The sequence below is a fragment of the Doryrhamphus excisus genome, chromosome 1, assembly GCF_030265055.1.
Source record: "Doryrhamphus excisus isolate RoL2022-K1 chromosome 1, RoL_Dexc_1.0, whole genome shotgun sequence".
NCBI classification, from domain to species: domain Eukaryota; kingdom Metazoa; phylum Chordata; class Actinopteri; order Syngnathiformes; family Syngnathidae; genus Doryrhamphus; species Doryrhamphus excisus.
The window spans coordinates 26,368,312-26,384,528 of record NC_080466.1 but is presented as its reverse complement, the minus strand read 5'-3'; the positions used below and the strand labels follow the sequence as shown (position 1 = coordinate 26,384,528).

The following is a 16,217-nucleotide window of genomic DNA, read 5'->3' as shown; positions in this document are numbered from 1 at the left end:
GGAGCCGACGGGAGGCAAGCGGAGGAGCCACATCAGAGCTCAGACCCGCCTCATTATGGATCTCATGGAAACTGTTTGGGCACAAAGTGTTCCCACATGTGCGGCTCCTGATTCATTCACACACACACACACACACATGTAAGAACAGCGACACACACACACACACACACACACATAAATCCGTGTGATGCTTTGTCAGCAAGATGATGAATAAAACAATAGAAAAGTGGAAAACACAATACAATCTGATACCATTTTCCCACAGGAATTGTCTGTTCCAGGGTCAAATGTAACAGAGGATATACTTAAGAAGTTAACCAATAAGATTTGCTTGTTTTTGCTAACAAGCGAGGACTCCTATGGTGACTTTTAGCGCTTTAAATGAGAGTCCTCCATCTTCTTCCCCCCAAAAATGTTGAAAAAATGTCCGCCTCAGGGTTTGTTTATTTTGTCAAAATGGCCCCATCACCGAAGCTAATGGTTTCTCATTTTTGTCTTCCAGGATCGTCGGACCTGAGCCCCTTCCCGGGTCAGTTTGAGCGTCAGTTCCCGGGCCTGTCGTCCCTCACGGAGAGCCGCTTCAGTAGCCCCCGCATGCACTACCCGGCCACCTTCACCTACACGCCCCCCGTCACCTCGGCCATGTCGCTGGGCGGCACCCACTACCACACGTACCTGCCCCCGCCGTACCCGGGCTCCACCCAGAGCCAAAGCGGACCCTTCCAGACCAGCAGCACCCCCTACCTGTACTACGGCGCCTCATCCGGGTCCTACCAGATCTCCATGGTCCCCGGCGGGGACCGTTCGCCGTCCCGCATGGTGCCGCCGTGCACCAGCGCCTCCACGGGCACCTCGCTGGTCAACCCTAACCTGCCGGGCCAGACGGAGGGCGGGGTGGACGGGGACGGGAGTCACAGTAACTCCCCCACCATCCTCAACACGGGGGGGCGGGGCATGGACGAGGCGGTGTGGCGGCCCTACTGAAGCAGCACGAGACTGAAAGGTTTTTTTTTTTTTTTATGTTTTATTAACAAGCTCGTCAGTGACGAAGTCTGGACTTGTGCGAACTCGTCTTCCTGGAATGTTGGGAATCGGAGCGGCAAGCAGCAGCTAATTCCCACGCCGACGCCGCAGCAAGGGAAGCCTTTTCTTTCGTATCCTGTCGCTTTCTGCATCGGCCATCTTTGTTTTTTTGTCGGGGACAGATGCACTGACAGGACGGTTATTTAAAAGGTGTACGTTGCTTCCTGTTAACTTATGAAGCCATAACTTATCTATTCTATTTTTTGAAAACATTGCTGCGTCTTTGCGACTAAGTTAAAAACGTGACATAATTTAAGACTTTCCTTCCTGCCGCCCAAAGATACGAGCGTCCGCCCGGAAGCCAACCTCACATATTTATTCAGCAATAAGTCCTCTCAGTTAAACGTGCACATGCTGGACGCTACGTCCACCGGCGGGTCACGCAAGCGGCAAAGTTGCCATGACTTTGGACCCCCCCTTCCCCCAACATTCCCGACCCCCTCGGATCTTCTGGATTCGCTTCCGTAAAAGAGACGACTTTGTGAAAGTTTGTCCGAGTGTTTGACGCTCGCCTCTTCTTGTCCTTTTTCATCTTCGTAGTTAAGATTTATCGAAGCACTTATTGGTCATCCTCCATGAAAGACATCACATGACCTCATCCTCTCGCCTGATTGGCTCATAACTGGCAACACAACCTTATTCAACCTATTCTTATTCAAAATGAATTTAGTAGCATTTTGTACAAAAATGAGTGCAATTTCTTTTTTTAAAAAAAAAAAAGAATTTTCCATTTTTTTAGCGGACTTGGACGTCTCTTTTTACCATCTGTGTCATCCTCTGTTACGTCGCTGCTAGAACATTTCATATTCGGAAAAATGAATTCAGTAGGATTTTGTGCAAAAAGTTATGTGCAATTTGTAAAAATAAAAAAAAGTCTTTGTCATATCCTCTATGACGTCGCTTCCAGCACATTTTATACAAAAATGGTGGAATTTCTATTAAAAACATTGAAGTGATACCAATTTGCTTCCATCTTATCGTTCTCCGACGACGCTACTTTCAGAACTTTGTCAGCAAATCGCTTAGAAGGATTTTGGATGAAAATTCATTCACAATTTTCAGGTGACAAAAAGGTTCATTTTTTACTATTTTTTTTACTAAGGACGTTCCCATCAGGGTTTTATGCTGCCGATACTGATGATACATGAGTGAAATCGGCCGATATCGATATCAATGCTAGCGATTTTAGGGCTTCTCATTTTTGTAACATTTGTCCCATCTTGCACATTCAGTATTCCAAAAAAATCTGAATTTAGTAGGATTTTCCACAGAAAATTGTGCATTTTATTTCTTTTTTACTATTTGTCTCATCCGGCATTCCATATTTACCCATTTTAGTAATATTTCTAATCTAATTAGCATAATTAGTATGCATCCAGGAGGTTGCTTCACTTTTACTATTTAGAACTTCCAATCCGGGCGGCACGGTGGTCGAGTGGTTAGCGCGCAGACCTCGCAGCTAGGAGACCAGGGTTCAATTCCACCCTCGGCCATCTCTGTGTGGAGTTTGCATGTTCTCCCCGTGGATGCGTGGGTTTTCTCCGGGTACTCCGGTTTCCTCCCACATTCCAAAAACATGCGAGGTTAATTGGCCACTCCAAATTGTCCATAGGTATGAATGTGAGTGTGAATGGTTGTTTGTCTATATGTGCCCTGTGATTGGCTGGCCACCAGTCCAGGGCGTACCCTGCCTCTCGCCCAAAGACAGCTGGGATAGGCTCCAGCACCCCCCTGCAACTCTCGTGAGGAAAAGCGGTAGAAAATGAATGAATAAATTATTTAGTAATAATCTGTTCCAGGGTCAAACTGTGGTCAACATTTTTAAAATGGGCATAAAAACTTTTTTTGGAAGGTTATTTTTGTACTCCCCAGTTATCATATCATTCTGTTTTTGTCTAAAATCTTTGCCAATTTTTTTTTTTTTTTGACTGTTTTGCACCTGAACTGGTCCCTTACCCTGTGCTAGGAAATGGCGTGCCCACCAAAGCACCCTAAATGTTGCTGACTCGCTGTTTTTTTATGGAGTACAGCTGCTGTATAACCCACCACGGGGCCAAACGAGGTCCCAGCACTTTGATAAAGGAGGTGAGAAACATCATTCAATTCCCCCTCGGCAGAATGTACAAGAATATCTTCCACCCATTCCTCTTTTGCAATTATTTTTGCAATTATTATTCCTTATAAAAAATATTTTAGTTCATATTTATGGGTATCTGGAACAGATGAATTAGATTTACATATTTTGGGCATTAAAAACATAAACAGAGGTTCTGTTCTGTTTCTGCAATCTTTGTGGAATGTTTGGTACCAAGCACATTACATCATTTTTGTATGATTTCCTACTAAATTCATAGACAAATCATTAAAAAATAAAAAATCTTCCCTTGGGGCCCTCAGGACGGAGAATATTTTGCACTAAAGCGCCAGGAACAAACTTTTTGAGTTTGCCGCAAAAGAAATAAAAGACTTGATGAAGCACTTATGTAAACACACACACTGAGCTAGCTAGCTAGCTAGCACACGGCTAACATCAGATGTTTTCATCAAATACGATCACAAGCGGTGATTTCACCGAGTTATTTTGGTCTTAAGCTTTGCACGAAGCCGTCCCCGCATGGAAGCTGAGATTCTGTCCACAAGCGACATTCCCTTCCCTGCAGCCTAAACGTTTTTGTCTTGTAACTCAAGAAAGCAAATAAAAAGCTTTCAGATCGTTTGGAACGATTGTTTTTTCTTCCCGATAACTACCCACATCTGTGGGAATTTCCAAATGTTTTCCAAAAGCTTTTTTGTTGTTGCCGTCCTTTGTGTTGAGTATCAAGACATTTTATGGCTTGGAATCTTGGACGTTTGTTTTCATGGAGGCCCCGCCCACCAACCAAAAAAGGTCATATGTTGTTCCTTTCCTCTTCTTAAAGGGACAGTGACACCAGTGAGTGGAATTGGCTTTGTGATGATTGTACAGTTTCTTTCCTTTCCAGAATAAATCCGGACTTTTATGACGTCCTGGTCTCTGACGTGTCCTCGGACCACCTCGGTGGTCCAAAGGTTGTCGTCGCCGCTTCTCTCCGTGTTTTGCTCACAAGGAGGAATAACGAGCGATGTCACCTCCGGCCTGCCGCTCTGTCTGCACCCACGTTGTGTTTGGATCGGGTCGGTGGCGACAGGCTGGAGGGTGGAGTGGGGAGGGGGGGGGGGGGGGTAGGAAGGGGTGGTCCGCCGTCTTAACTGTCATTCCGAGCTGTGCTGAGAAACCAGAGAGACACGGACATGCAGGGAAGCTGTTTTACATTATTCCCAGACATAATAGAGCCCATCGGAGTGAGTGGAGCAGAGCGGGGTAAGGGGGGTAGGGGGGCGGGGGCGGCGGTGGGTGGATAGGAGGTGTTTTCAACATTAATTCAGGGATTTCCCTGAATTTAAATTGCATGGAAAAAAAAGGAAGGAAAAAAATAAGCTCCTCCTGGTTTTACCTTTTTCCACCCCCCCATTCCTAGTCTTTGGTAACGAACTTAAAGAAGACATTTACATCGGGGCGGGGGGGGGATCAACTGGGCTTCTTCCAATAGTCATTCAGTCGTGACCCACTTTATACTTATTACTTATATACTTTACTATATTATTATTAAATAATTATATTATTATATTTATTTATTATTGTATTTATTATTGTTTATATTATTAGTTTTATATATTTATTATATTACATATATTTTTTTAAATTCATACTATTAATTTTAAAGTCAAACCAAGCAATATTTTTCTTGAATAGTCCAATAGTCATTCAGTCGTGACCCACTTTATACTTTTATTTTATTTATTTTTAATAATTATATTTATTATTTATATTATTTTTTATATTATATGTATTATATATTATATTTTTTTAATTTATACTATTAATTTTAAAGTCAAACCAAGCAATATTTTACTTCAATAGTCCAATAGTCATTCAGTCGTAACCCACTTTATACTTATTACTTATATACTTTACTATATTATTATTAAATTATTATATTATTATATTTATTTATTATTATATTTATTATTGTTTATATTATTTTTTATATTATATTTATTATATATTATATTTTTTTAATTTATACTGTTAATTTTAAAGTCAAACCAAGCAATATTTTACTTCAATAGTCCAATAGTCATTCAGTCGTGACCCACTTTATACTTTTATTTATTTTTATTTTTTTTACAATTATATTTATTATTTTCTTATATTTATTATACTAAAATATGATATATTTTAACTTTATACTATTAATTTTAAAGTCAAACCAAGGACATATTTTACTTCATTCAGTCGTGACCCACTTTATACTTTTATTTATTTTTATTATTATTTTCAAATAATTATATTTATTATTATTATATTTTTTTATACTATACATTTTTAAGTCAAACCAAGCAAATATTTTACTTGAATACACCTAATTACATGTGGCTACATGGTTAGCATGTTGGCCACACGGTCAAAATCTGGGTTCGAACCCCTGCTTGGGGGGCATCTGTGGGGGGCTTTCAGTGGGTACCCCGGGACACCACGATCCAAAATATGCATAGTCATCCACAGCGAATTACGAGCCCCCCGCGGTTTTGACTGACTTACCAGACTTGGAGGTCATTTGGGGGCATCAAAGTAGTTCGGGAGGGGGTGGGGGGGGGGGCTCCGGATCTTGTTAATATTGAAGATATTACATGAATATTTACATGAATATCTGTGTACATGCATGCCAACTTACCTGGTATGTTTACTCTGGTGCCAAACAAGTTCCGATGCCGATGTTTGTCCATCCATTCGTTTTCTATGCGGGGGGGGGGGGGTCGTAAGGGCGTGCTGAAGCCTACCCCAGCTTACTTTGGGCGAGAGGCGGGGTACACTCGGGACTGGCGCCTCTTAGAGGATGGATGGAGAAAACCAAAGATGAATAATTAATGTCCAAAGTGTCTTGTCAACATAACTCCATGCATGAAAGCAGGGTGGGCGTGGCCAAGGTGCCCATCTGCCCTCATAAGCCCCGCCCTCAGTCATGCTGACTTGCTTCTTTCAAGTCCATCAACAAGTGTGTACTCTGGCGCACTCCAGTGGCCGCTAGTGGGGACATGTGGGAGGTGGGTGTCGGGGGGCGGGGGTTTGGGGATTGGGGGTGCGCCCACCCAGGCAGACGCAAAGCAAAGGCAGCCTAGCTTGTTGCTTATTAAGTTAGCGCCGCTCTGAGTTCCACCAACACTTTTTTTTGCTGCCTCTTCCAGCTAAATCAATGCCAGACCCCCACCCATCCTGCCCGCCCCCACCTTCGCCCCCGCCCCTTTTCATAAATGTCTTTTTTGGAAAGAAATGATGAGCTGGCAACGGAGACCAGAATTTTGCAGTCACACCGGGTCAGCGCTTGAGCTACAACATTCAGGACCCTCTCCCCACCTTGGAAGCCTTTTTTTTAGGGGGGGGGCAAGTTTATTTATGGCCTAAATAGTGCCAGATAAATGTACTGTAAATGTCAAAAGAAGAACCGTGTCAGAATGACAAATGTCAGTACCATGGAGAGCAACAACACACAAACAAAGACAAGCTTTGTCCCCGGGACCAAAACGCCCCCCCCCCTCCCATCCTGTTTCAAATTATTCTTCATCCTCGCTGTCAGAAACATGGCAGCCAAGGCCAGGGTACGCGACATGAAGATACGCTCGCTCGCTGCCAAGACTTCATGCAAAGCAGACCTTAAGTCGGCCGTCGCCAGGACCCCCGCCATCCCACCCATCCCACCCCCCATGTCTTTAAGCATAAACGCCTGACCCCGCCCCCTTTTCTTCTAACCTGGTGATTCATTGGAGCAAATTTGTGCTGCTAATTGCTTTCTGTCACGTGTTTATTTTTAACCACTCCTGTCATATAGAGGATCTTTGACTGGCTTGGAAAGGTCCACCTTAGTAGCTGGGAAGGGGGGGGGGGGGGGGTGAACCGCCATCAAGTCTGGATCGTCTTGGTCTCCAAGGAGCGTCAGCCCTGTCGGAGGCTCCTGTTTTTACCGTTTGTGTGTGGAAAAAAGAATATTCCTTGACGCCGAGGAATGATTTACAGACCGGAATGATGAAAATGTTTCTGCGTGAGGTCTGAGGGGGTTCTGAGGGGGTTCTTGTGGTTCTTGCAGGTATCATACCTGACTTCATCACGGTCACACATCATCATCATCATCCTTCACACGCTTCAGCAGACCCGAAAGAAACTCCTGGCAGAAAGGAAGTCACTCAGAAATAAGTTTCTTCTTATCTTCATACGAGAAGAAGTTCATCACACGTCCTGACCACCAGACCACCTGAGACCACAAGCTGCTGGACAACCTGCCAAAAACTCCTTCTGGCAAGCTCGTCAGGTCTGAAACCGCAGGCGTACGCCAGGCAGATCAATAATGATCCTAATAATAATCCTTGTCAAGATTCACCACAACATCAAGGGCCCACCGGGACCACAACCTGGACCACAACCTGGACTGTCTGTGAAACCCAATCTAGCTTCCTTTGACGTCCTGCCGCTCATCTGAGTCTGATTGGATACTTGGGCTTCTTTTCCTGCATCACGACCACAAATGATGACACAATTTCTCCAAACCTTTCAACTTTAAGTCTGGCCTGGGATTTCGCTAGCAGGACAACAGCTTAAAAACGTTAGACTCGGGATTAGCAAATGTTAGTTTCATCTACTTGGTTAGCAACTGAGGAATATTCTAGCGAAAGGGGGGCAGTTCAACCCGTCTTTGGATTGTGTGGGAGGTTTCTACATCCCCCAGCAGAAAAAAGCATTTCAAAAAATTAGAACAAAAACCACAAACTTAACATTTTTGTCAAAAATTAACACAATAATTAACACAAGTGGAAATATTTGCCTTCTTTGGGTTCTGCCAGGGCCTCCGATGATGATGGGGAAGGTTCCTACACCCTCCTGCAGCTCAAATAAGCTTTTGAAATCATTTGAAAAAAGAAACAACAAAAAATCATAAGGGTAACCCCTTAAATTTTTCACACTTTTTCTCAACTTGCTTCTAATGCACTTTTCTGGTCAAAAAACAGGGGAAACCTCACACACACTCAACAGGGGCCCCAGAAGCACCCAAAAAGCGCATAAAATGCCAGAGTTTGAGGGCGCTGATTTTTGACAAAAAACGTAAGGAGTTAGTATGTCGTTTTTTTCTGGGTTTTTTTTCAGTTTTTTCAACTTGCTTCAAATGAACTTTTCTGGTCAAAAAAACAAGGGAAACCTTATAATAATAAAATGCCAGAGTTTGAGGGCGCTGATTTTTGACAAAAAACGTAAGGAGTTAGTATGTCGCATTTTTTTTCAGTTTTTTCAACTTGCTTCAAATGAACTTTTCTGGTCAAAAAAAAGGAAACCTCACACACACTCAACAGGGACCCAGAAGCATCCAAAAATGGCATAAAATGCCAGAGTTTGAGGGCGGTGATTTTTGACAAAAAACGTAAGGGGTTAGTATGTCATTTTTTTTCAACTTGCTGAAAATGCACTTTTATGGTAAAAAAAAAAAACAGGGGAAACCTCACACACACTCAACAGGGGCCCCAGAAGCACCCAAAAAGTGCATAAAATGACAGAGTTTGAGGGCGGTGATTTTTGACAAAAGAAACCTACAACAACAGAAATAAGCACTTTTTTTTTAAGTGACAATTTTAGCCTTCCTTTTGTTCTGCTAGGACCTCTGATGATCATGTGGGAGGTTTTCTACATTCTCCTGCAGCAGAAAAGTGCATTTGAAAAATTTTTGGGAAAAAACAAAAAACATAAGGTTAACCCCTTACCATTTTTGTCAAAAATCAACAGATGGAAAAAGTGATAATTTAATAATGACAATAATGACAAGTAAGACAAACACGTTATGACCACAGTTTGACCCTGGAACAGATTATTTCTAAATAATTTATTCATTCATTCATTTTCTACCGCTTTTCCTCACGAGGGTCGCGGGGGGTTCTGGAGCCTATCCCAGCTGTCTTCGGGCGAGATGCGGGGTACACCCTGGACTGGTGGCCAGCCAATCACAGGGCACATATAGACAAACAACCATTCACACTCACATTCATACCTATGGACAATTTGGAGTGGCCAATTAACCTAGCATGTTTTTGGAATGTGGGAGGAAACCGGAGTACCCGGAGAAAACCCACGCATGCACGGGGAGAACATGCAAACTCCACACAGAGATGGCCGAGGGTGGAATTGAACCCTGCTCTGCGCGCTAACCACTCGCCCGCCGTGCCGCCTAAATAATTTATATCATAATAAATTAAATTTATAATATATATAATTCATTTCAAGCCAATTGTTTAAATGTAGAAATAATCTGTTCCAGGGTCAAACTGTAGCCTTCATGAAACCCATGAGGCTCCACTGTAGACGCTGTATGATTTTCGTGGGCTAGACATTTTCAAATAATAAACAATTCCAAAGAAACGTCTGCCGTCTTTGCTGATCATGTTTTATCGGACGCGGGCTTGCTTGGAGTCTCCGAGGAATAATATCTTCAGTTTGCCGTTTGATTTGCAGCCTGGGCTGAGGTCGCCACTTTTTAATTGGATCACACGTCAAAACGCGGTGGTTTGTTTTCATCACAAAACCTCCACACGGCGATGGTGGCCAAGGCCGGCGGCTCGTATCTCCACGGGGAAGCGTAATAACAGATGAACGTGGAGTGTGTTTGACGTATATTAGCCGGCGTGGAGAATGATGTTGGACGGCCGCAGCAGGATCCAAAGGCGGCAATGTGGAGCTACTAATTAGCAAACATATTTCCTGCCTGCCGTTGAAACGCCAGGCGGGCTGCGTTTATTTTCTTTGACTGTTGATTCTGGCGCGGCGCGGCCTCGGCAAACAGCGCCATTGTAACTTGGACGGACGCTCGTCTTTTCAAGTGAGACTCCTTTGAGGAAAAGTGGAGACGGATCGGATGGCGGCGCTCGGCTTTTCCATCCTAATGAGAGAGTGGAGACGCAGGGATGGTGTTTGATCCCTGGCATGGAAGCCTCTATTTATGCCTGTCAGCAGCCATCACTCCCCCCCCAACCCGTGTGATCAGATCACTCAGCTCGTCTGGAACCTCCCGCCGTGACGCTTATCGATGATGATGGAGATGGCAGACAGTATGATTTTATTAGCAGAGCCTTGCTAACATATCATATGGTACCTTTTAGCTCCAAACCGCACAATACGCTATAAGGTTCTTCAAGGTAGCCAGAAGACCATGAGACCCTCGTCGACCTTCACCCTTCATCAAGTGGAACCATGTGAGCGCTAATTATAGCAATTAATCGGAAGGATGTTTGAGTGTGATGAAACTTTAGAGAAAGTCAACACAAACTTAACCCACTAAACACCCCCGCTATTCACCAAAAGCCACAAATGGGCACGCCCATAAAAAGCCACAATATTGATACGTGGGGGCACACATGTCAAATTGTGAGTAGATAAAAGATGCTAGCTATCAACAAACCTCAGTGATGCTCTTTATGGCAGCGGTAATTACTAACTAGCTAGTACGTACTTCACGTGACGGCTAACGCGGTGACGTCACTCAAAATGAACCAATTGTTTGTTTACTTGCCGCGAACGATCTAGCCATCCATTTTTATATCGCTAATCTTCGACAGAAAGACGTTGTTTGAGAGGGTGAAAAGTCAACTTTGTTGTGAAAAAATGGCATAAACGGAACTTACTCAATTTTAATTGAAGACCCCCGCCGTATACCTTCAGGTTTACACCAGGCGGGCCAGTCCGGCACAGCACAGGACAGTCTGGAATGGGAACTCCTGCGAGATGAACGACATAATTATCCACCAATCAACACACCAATCACCACACTGCAGCTCCGCCCCTTTAGATATACCTCCGTCTAATACTTTTACTCTATAACCCCCAACCATTAATCCTAACGCTAACCCCGATTAAAAACCCTTCAAATTAACACTCACCCTTAAACCAAACTCTACAGACCATAACCTTTAATCTAAACCCTTATCGATATTGAACCGTAACCTCTTAAAACCCAAAACCTCAGTCCCTTGCTAGGTTGAATGTAGCAACATCTGTTGAGACTCAAACCCTAAAATGGTACATCCATGATAATATACAATATTTTGCTGTATTTATAACATTTAAAACATTACCTGAACTTTGTTCCTGGGTACATTGATTCCACATCTAGTGCTACTTCCTACTACAGCAGCAGCACGTCAAGGGTGTCTGTCTGGGCTCTAAACCCCTCTAGCGGTGAAACTAAGTCATTACAATGATGATTAATGACCATGGAAGCTAGGTTGGTAATATAAACCAAGGGTGCGTTTAGCACACATTAGTGGGAGTATAATAACAGTGCTGTATCAGACAATGAATCCGTCTGAATCCCTTCCTCTACCCCTTAAATCTGAGGGCCAAGTGGAAGAAGCCGCTAAGAAATGGGACACCACCTGATTCTCATTACATCATCAGGCTTCACCATTTTCTGGCTACGGTGGAGGCCAGGGGTTCCCAAATGTTTTACAGTCACGTACCCCTTCAGACATTGGACCTGAGGCCATTTAGTTAAGAGCCGGTGGATACATTGAATGTGGACTGTCTACAATCCTTGCTCAAAAGCATGTACGTTTCCTGCAGTACTGCATATGAACACACGATGGGGACACACACCCGACTAAAGCTGGTTTCAACTGTCACGTGACAAAACAGGAAGTAAGAGACGAGCCATGTCTGGCTGTACGACAACACAAGAAGCAGGCATTTAATGTGGCAAAGTCGATCTAAAGTAGGGTAAGAGTCTTTTCACCTTTTCATTCTTTGAAAGACGGACATGCCGCTCATGGGAACACGACGTAGTAAAATAAAAGTGAGTAGACGTTCATCGAGTTTACGTTTGTTTGAAATGAAAGAGTACAACTGTATTGAACACCTATCGGATAATACAGCGATGTCGTGGGAACCCTAATGTGTAAACATTACGTCTGTACAGGTTAAATATTCTTGTTACAGTAAAAATGTTGACGATAACACTGGGGAACACTCAAAATGTTGCATTTAAAGTAAGACTTGTTTTTAGTCAATTTAAGTGTGCTGAGTTCAAATCTGAAGTTAGTTTTTTTCTGCAAGCTACAGATTTTATGCAATCTTTAATTTTTATTAAAAATAGAAAAAAATCGAGCATTATTATAGGATATTGCAATGTCAGCCACAAATCAGTATATTTAACAAGGCAAAAGAAACAGAACATTAAAATGTGATTTTAGATTAAAGTACACCATTGTTAGAAGTGCCATATGTTTTTCTGGAAGCGTTTCTCAGAAAACAGTCTTTATCGCAACGTGAAATAAGCATAATTTACAACGTTCTTCAGATAAGAGTCAATCACAGCTAATAACGCTTATCACTTTCTGTCAGTACAGTATTTTAGTCAGGCAGGAATTTGCGTTTGTACACTTCATCTGGGCAATCTCGTTTAATACTCCAGCAGTAGTCGGCCATCATACTTTTGTCCCAGCGACCTTGGTAGCGTTCTTCCATGATCTTTAGGTCTTGGTGGAACCGCTCTCCTTGTTCGTCACTCACAGCCCCCAGGTTTTCAGGGAACTGGTCAAGGTGGCTGTTCAAGAAATAAGCTTGATGCTCATGTTGCACCTGAGAGCACGAAAAGCGAGGAGCATTCTGTTCACAAGTTCATTGTAGTTCTCTGCCTTGTTGTTTCCAAGGAAGTTCTAAACGACTGCCACAAAGGATAACCATGCTGCCCTCTCCAAGGCGGTCATCTTGGCAACAAACTGATCATCACGAATGAGGGTTCGAATCTGTGGGCCATCAAACACACATGCTTTGATCTTCTCGAACGACAACATTCACCTTCGGTATCCAGTGCCTTGACAAATTGTTTCATCAAACTTAGTTTGATGTGCAGAGGAGGAAAGATGATCCTATCTCTGTCAACAATTGGGTCATGTGTGATATTTGGCATGCCTGCTTCAAGGGTTTCACGAACAGGCCAGTCCTTCTGGACCCAGTGTCTGTCTCGTGCTCGACTGTCCCACATGCAGAGGAAACATGAAAACTTGGTGAAACCTTTCTGTTGACCAAGAAGGAAGTTTACCATTTTCAAGTCTACACAAATGATCCAGTTGTGCTCACGATATTTTAAGAATTCCATGACCATTCTGATGTCATCATAGTCTTCCCGCAGATGAACTGAATGACCTACAGGCACTGCCCCGTAAACATTGCCATTATGCAAAAGAACACACTTGAGACTGCGTTTAGAACTGTCTATAAAGAGCCGCCATTCAGTTGGATCATAGTGAGGAACACCCAGTTCTTTGAGAAGACCTGGGATATCATGGCAGTAAACAAACTGTCTGTCTTCAGAAAAGAAGGTCACAAAAAGCTGGTCGCGCTTTCTGTAATATGACACTTTAACAGTGTGATCAACAAGATTTTTGCCTTGTAATCTTGATGCCAAAAGCTCAGCTGCTTTCTTTGAAAGACCTAAATCCCAAACTAAGTCATTCAGTTCAGTTTGGGGAAGAGGCTTGGGGACTGGGGGAGATTCAGTCTCTGAAGAACATTCCTCGGATCAGTTTCTGGCAATTCATTGTCACAACTGTCTTCCTCGTTCGTATCATGTCCAATGTCTTTATCGTTTAATGAAGGCAAACCTTTGAAAACTGGAACAGGAATGGAATCTATGTATATAATCTCAAAACGCATAGATTTGGGTTACGTAAGTTCATATATTTAGACTATTTCATCTATCTCAAATTGCATGAAAACTAGAGCTTATGGAGAAAAACTAATTTCAGATTTGAAATCAGCACCTAAAAATCATTCAGAATCAGTTAAAAAATCCAATGCAACAGAAAGTTGAAAAAATATTGTTCCCCAGTGTAATCATATAAGATGTTAATATTCAGAACCCGAGACACATTTTCTGGCACAAAGACGTTTTGGGGTTGTGTTTTGTCCAAATGCATTTTTTTTATGTACAGTAGTTAAGTGTAAAATGTTGCCCGCTTGACTCCAACCAACATATTTGTCTTTCTCCACAGCATGGAGGATGATGAACTTCCGCCAGCGGATGGGATGGCTGGGCATGGCGCTTTACTTGCTTACGAGCCTTCTTGCCGTCTATTACGTCTTTGACGTCCAGCGTTTCCGGTTGGAGCACGTGCAGAGTGCCGAGATCCGGCCGTCCTCTCCGCCCAGTCAAAGCATCCATGCTCGCTTAGTAGCACTTCCTGTGTGGATCTGGGTGGCGGCCATCTTGCTCCCCTACGTGCAACTTTTCCTCTTCCTCTTCTCCTGCACGAGGGCAAACCCTCGCGCCATCGGATACTGCGTCCTACCCATCTGCCTCTCGCTGCTCTGCAAGCCACCCAATCACAGCAGCCCGCCGCTGATTGACACGTGACTGGACCCCACTGGAACACCAGTATGGACACTTTATTAGACGTTTCGTGTCACGTGACAGGAGATGTTTTGTCAGACACCATTAAAGGATCTCAGAGGAGCAGTGAGACCTAGCTTGAGGGGAGACCAGTTTGGTCTTACCTAATCACGCTGGAATTGATTAAGACTCTTCTGATTTAATTTGATGATCTTCTGTGTTGAATTTTAATGTAATCTGTCAAATAAAATGAGGATAAAAGACAGTTATGTGAGACACTGTTGATTCATCCAAGATTCCTTTTTTTATTTACAACATAAATGACAGTGGAAGATGAACCTTTTAGTGAAAAAGTAGTTAGCGCTTTCAGTCGCTACATTTTGGATCTTTTAGCAGAGGGTGGAAGGTCCGAGTTTTGATGTTTCTCTGCCTCGTCATCTTCATCGCTATCTTCATCGCTATCTTCATCTTCTGTAGCAAAGGAAGAATGTGAATAATTTTTAACACATTAAGGTCATACTAAACATAGATAATTAATATAATCAAGCAAATAAAAAGTACTTTAAGGTGGAGCATATCGCTAGCATGTTGTGGCCATGAATATGAGCTTGGACCTCACTGCGATTTTCATGCCCAAGGGCAGCTGGGATAGGCTCCAGCTTATCTATGAACCTGAACAGGGGAAGCGCTGACAAATATGAATACACAGCAGAAACCGCCAAAGTAATTGTTAAAATGTGACCCATTTTGTGTGAAAGTGTACGCAAACTTTTTTGACATTCACAGAAACACTAACTGGGTGTACGCTAACGGAGGTTCCACTGAATGTTAGTGCAAATACATTTGAATAACAGAACAATTTCAACATCTATTGTCTATTTGACTTTTTGTGATCTTAAAAATCACTCCACTCAAATAATTTCTAGAAAACTATGTTTATTTTATGGTTGTATACTGAAGACAGACATACCCAGAAGCTCAAAATCAAACCCTTACATTTCCATCATAAATATAATCACTTACACGTAATATTTGTAAAATAATTCCATCATGTGTAATGTATATATTTTCGTTTTTTATTGAACTAAAACACCTGCTGTAATATATAACACAAAATAAAAAGGTTCATGTCTTGTTAGTCCATGAATAAGATTTATACACACATCATTTTAAAAACGTGTGGCTCAGTTAAAAAAATGTAAAGGTTTTCTTTGTCCTGTCACATATTTTTTCACTTTACGTTTTTTAAGAAACGATAAACTCCCCTGTTGTGAGCTGTGTATCGTCACACCCCCATTTACAAACTATATGAGCGGTATTGCAGTACTATTTACAGAATATCTCCTGCATGCTAGTGAGTGTTATGAACAGTGTATTTACTAAAGTCTACTATTAGAACATTCCAATGTAAGATGGCTCTTCAGGCTTCCGTCAGCTGATGAAAGAAAGGCAAACCTAAAAAGTACTCACCAAATGAGCAGTCCCCGATGACTCTTTCCCCCTCTACGAGTTCGTTCAGAAGCGGCGAGATATTTTGTGTAGCTTGTCGAATTCCTCCGATTAATGATGTTAGCGTGTTCTCCACTTTGACGTTTATTTTCTGCTTTTCCCCGTTTCTCGACTTCAGAACGATTGAAATTGTGGAATCCGCCATCTTTCCTGCGCACGTCTATGACGTCATTGAACAGCGCTTCATGT

General features: G+C 42.7%; 2 protein-coding genes and 1 long non-coding RNA gene across 11 annotated transcripts in view; 2 read left to right on the top strand and 1 right to left on the bottom strand.

The window, feature by feature from the left end:
* The window catches only part of LOC131120346 (runt-related transcription factor 2-like), a 116,346-nt gene extending 114,558 nt beyond the window's left edge, over positions 1 to 1,788 (top strand). For all 7 annotated transcript variants that reach the window (XM_058065220.1, XM_058065225.1, XM_058065219.1 and 4 more), the window contains one exon: positions 503 to 1,788. In XM_058065220.1, coding sequence (XP_057921203.1) covers positions 503 to 984 — 482 coding nt within the window. In that variant the 3' untranslated portion in view covers positions 985 to 1,788. The remainder of the gene's footprint in view (positions 1 to 502) is intronic.
* LOC131120499 (uncharacterized) lies at positions 1,511 to 11,616 on the bottom strand. The gene is made up of 4 exons (XR_009127058.1): positions 11,266 to 11,616; positions 10,816 to 10,908; positions 5,838 to 5,991; positions 1,511 to 4,329 (listed from the first exon to the last, which is right to left on the bottom strand). It is a non-coding gene; the product is annotated as an uncharacterized LOC131120499 (long non-coding RNA).
* On the top strand, positions 11,579 to 14,788 carry tmem251 (transmembrane protein 251). 3 transcript variants are annotated; one of them, XM_058065232.1, is made up of 3 exons: positions 11,624 to 11,737; positions 11,825 to 11,905; positions 14,182 to 14,788. In XM_058065232.1, exon 3 carries the CDS (start codon positions 14,190 to 14,192, stop codon positions 14,541 to 14,543), a length of 354 nt encoding a protein of 117 aa, XP_057921215.1. In that variant the 5' UTR covers positions 11,624 to 11,737; positions 11,825 to 11,905; positions 14,182 to 14,189; the 3' UTR covers positions 14,544 to 14,788. The 3 variants fall into 3 exon arrangements, with proteins under 3 accessions (XP_057921213.1, XP_057921215.1, XP_057921212.1); XM_058065229.1 differs by having other exon boundaries at positions 11,626 to 11,737; positions 11,825 to 11,981; XM_058065230.1 differs by having other exon boundaries at positions 11,579 to 11,905.
* The last annotated feature ends 1,429 nt before the right edge of the window (positions 14,789 to 16,217 follow it).

Excerpts from the sequence above, each read along its gene's own strand:
- tmem251 (XM_058065230.1), top strand. The coding sequence starts at position 14,190 with ATGATGAACTTCCGCCAGCGGATGGGATGGCTGGGCATGGCGCTTTAC.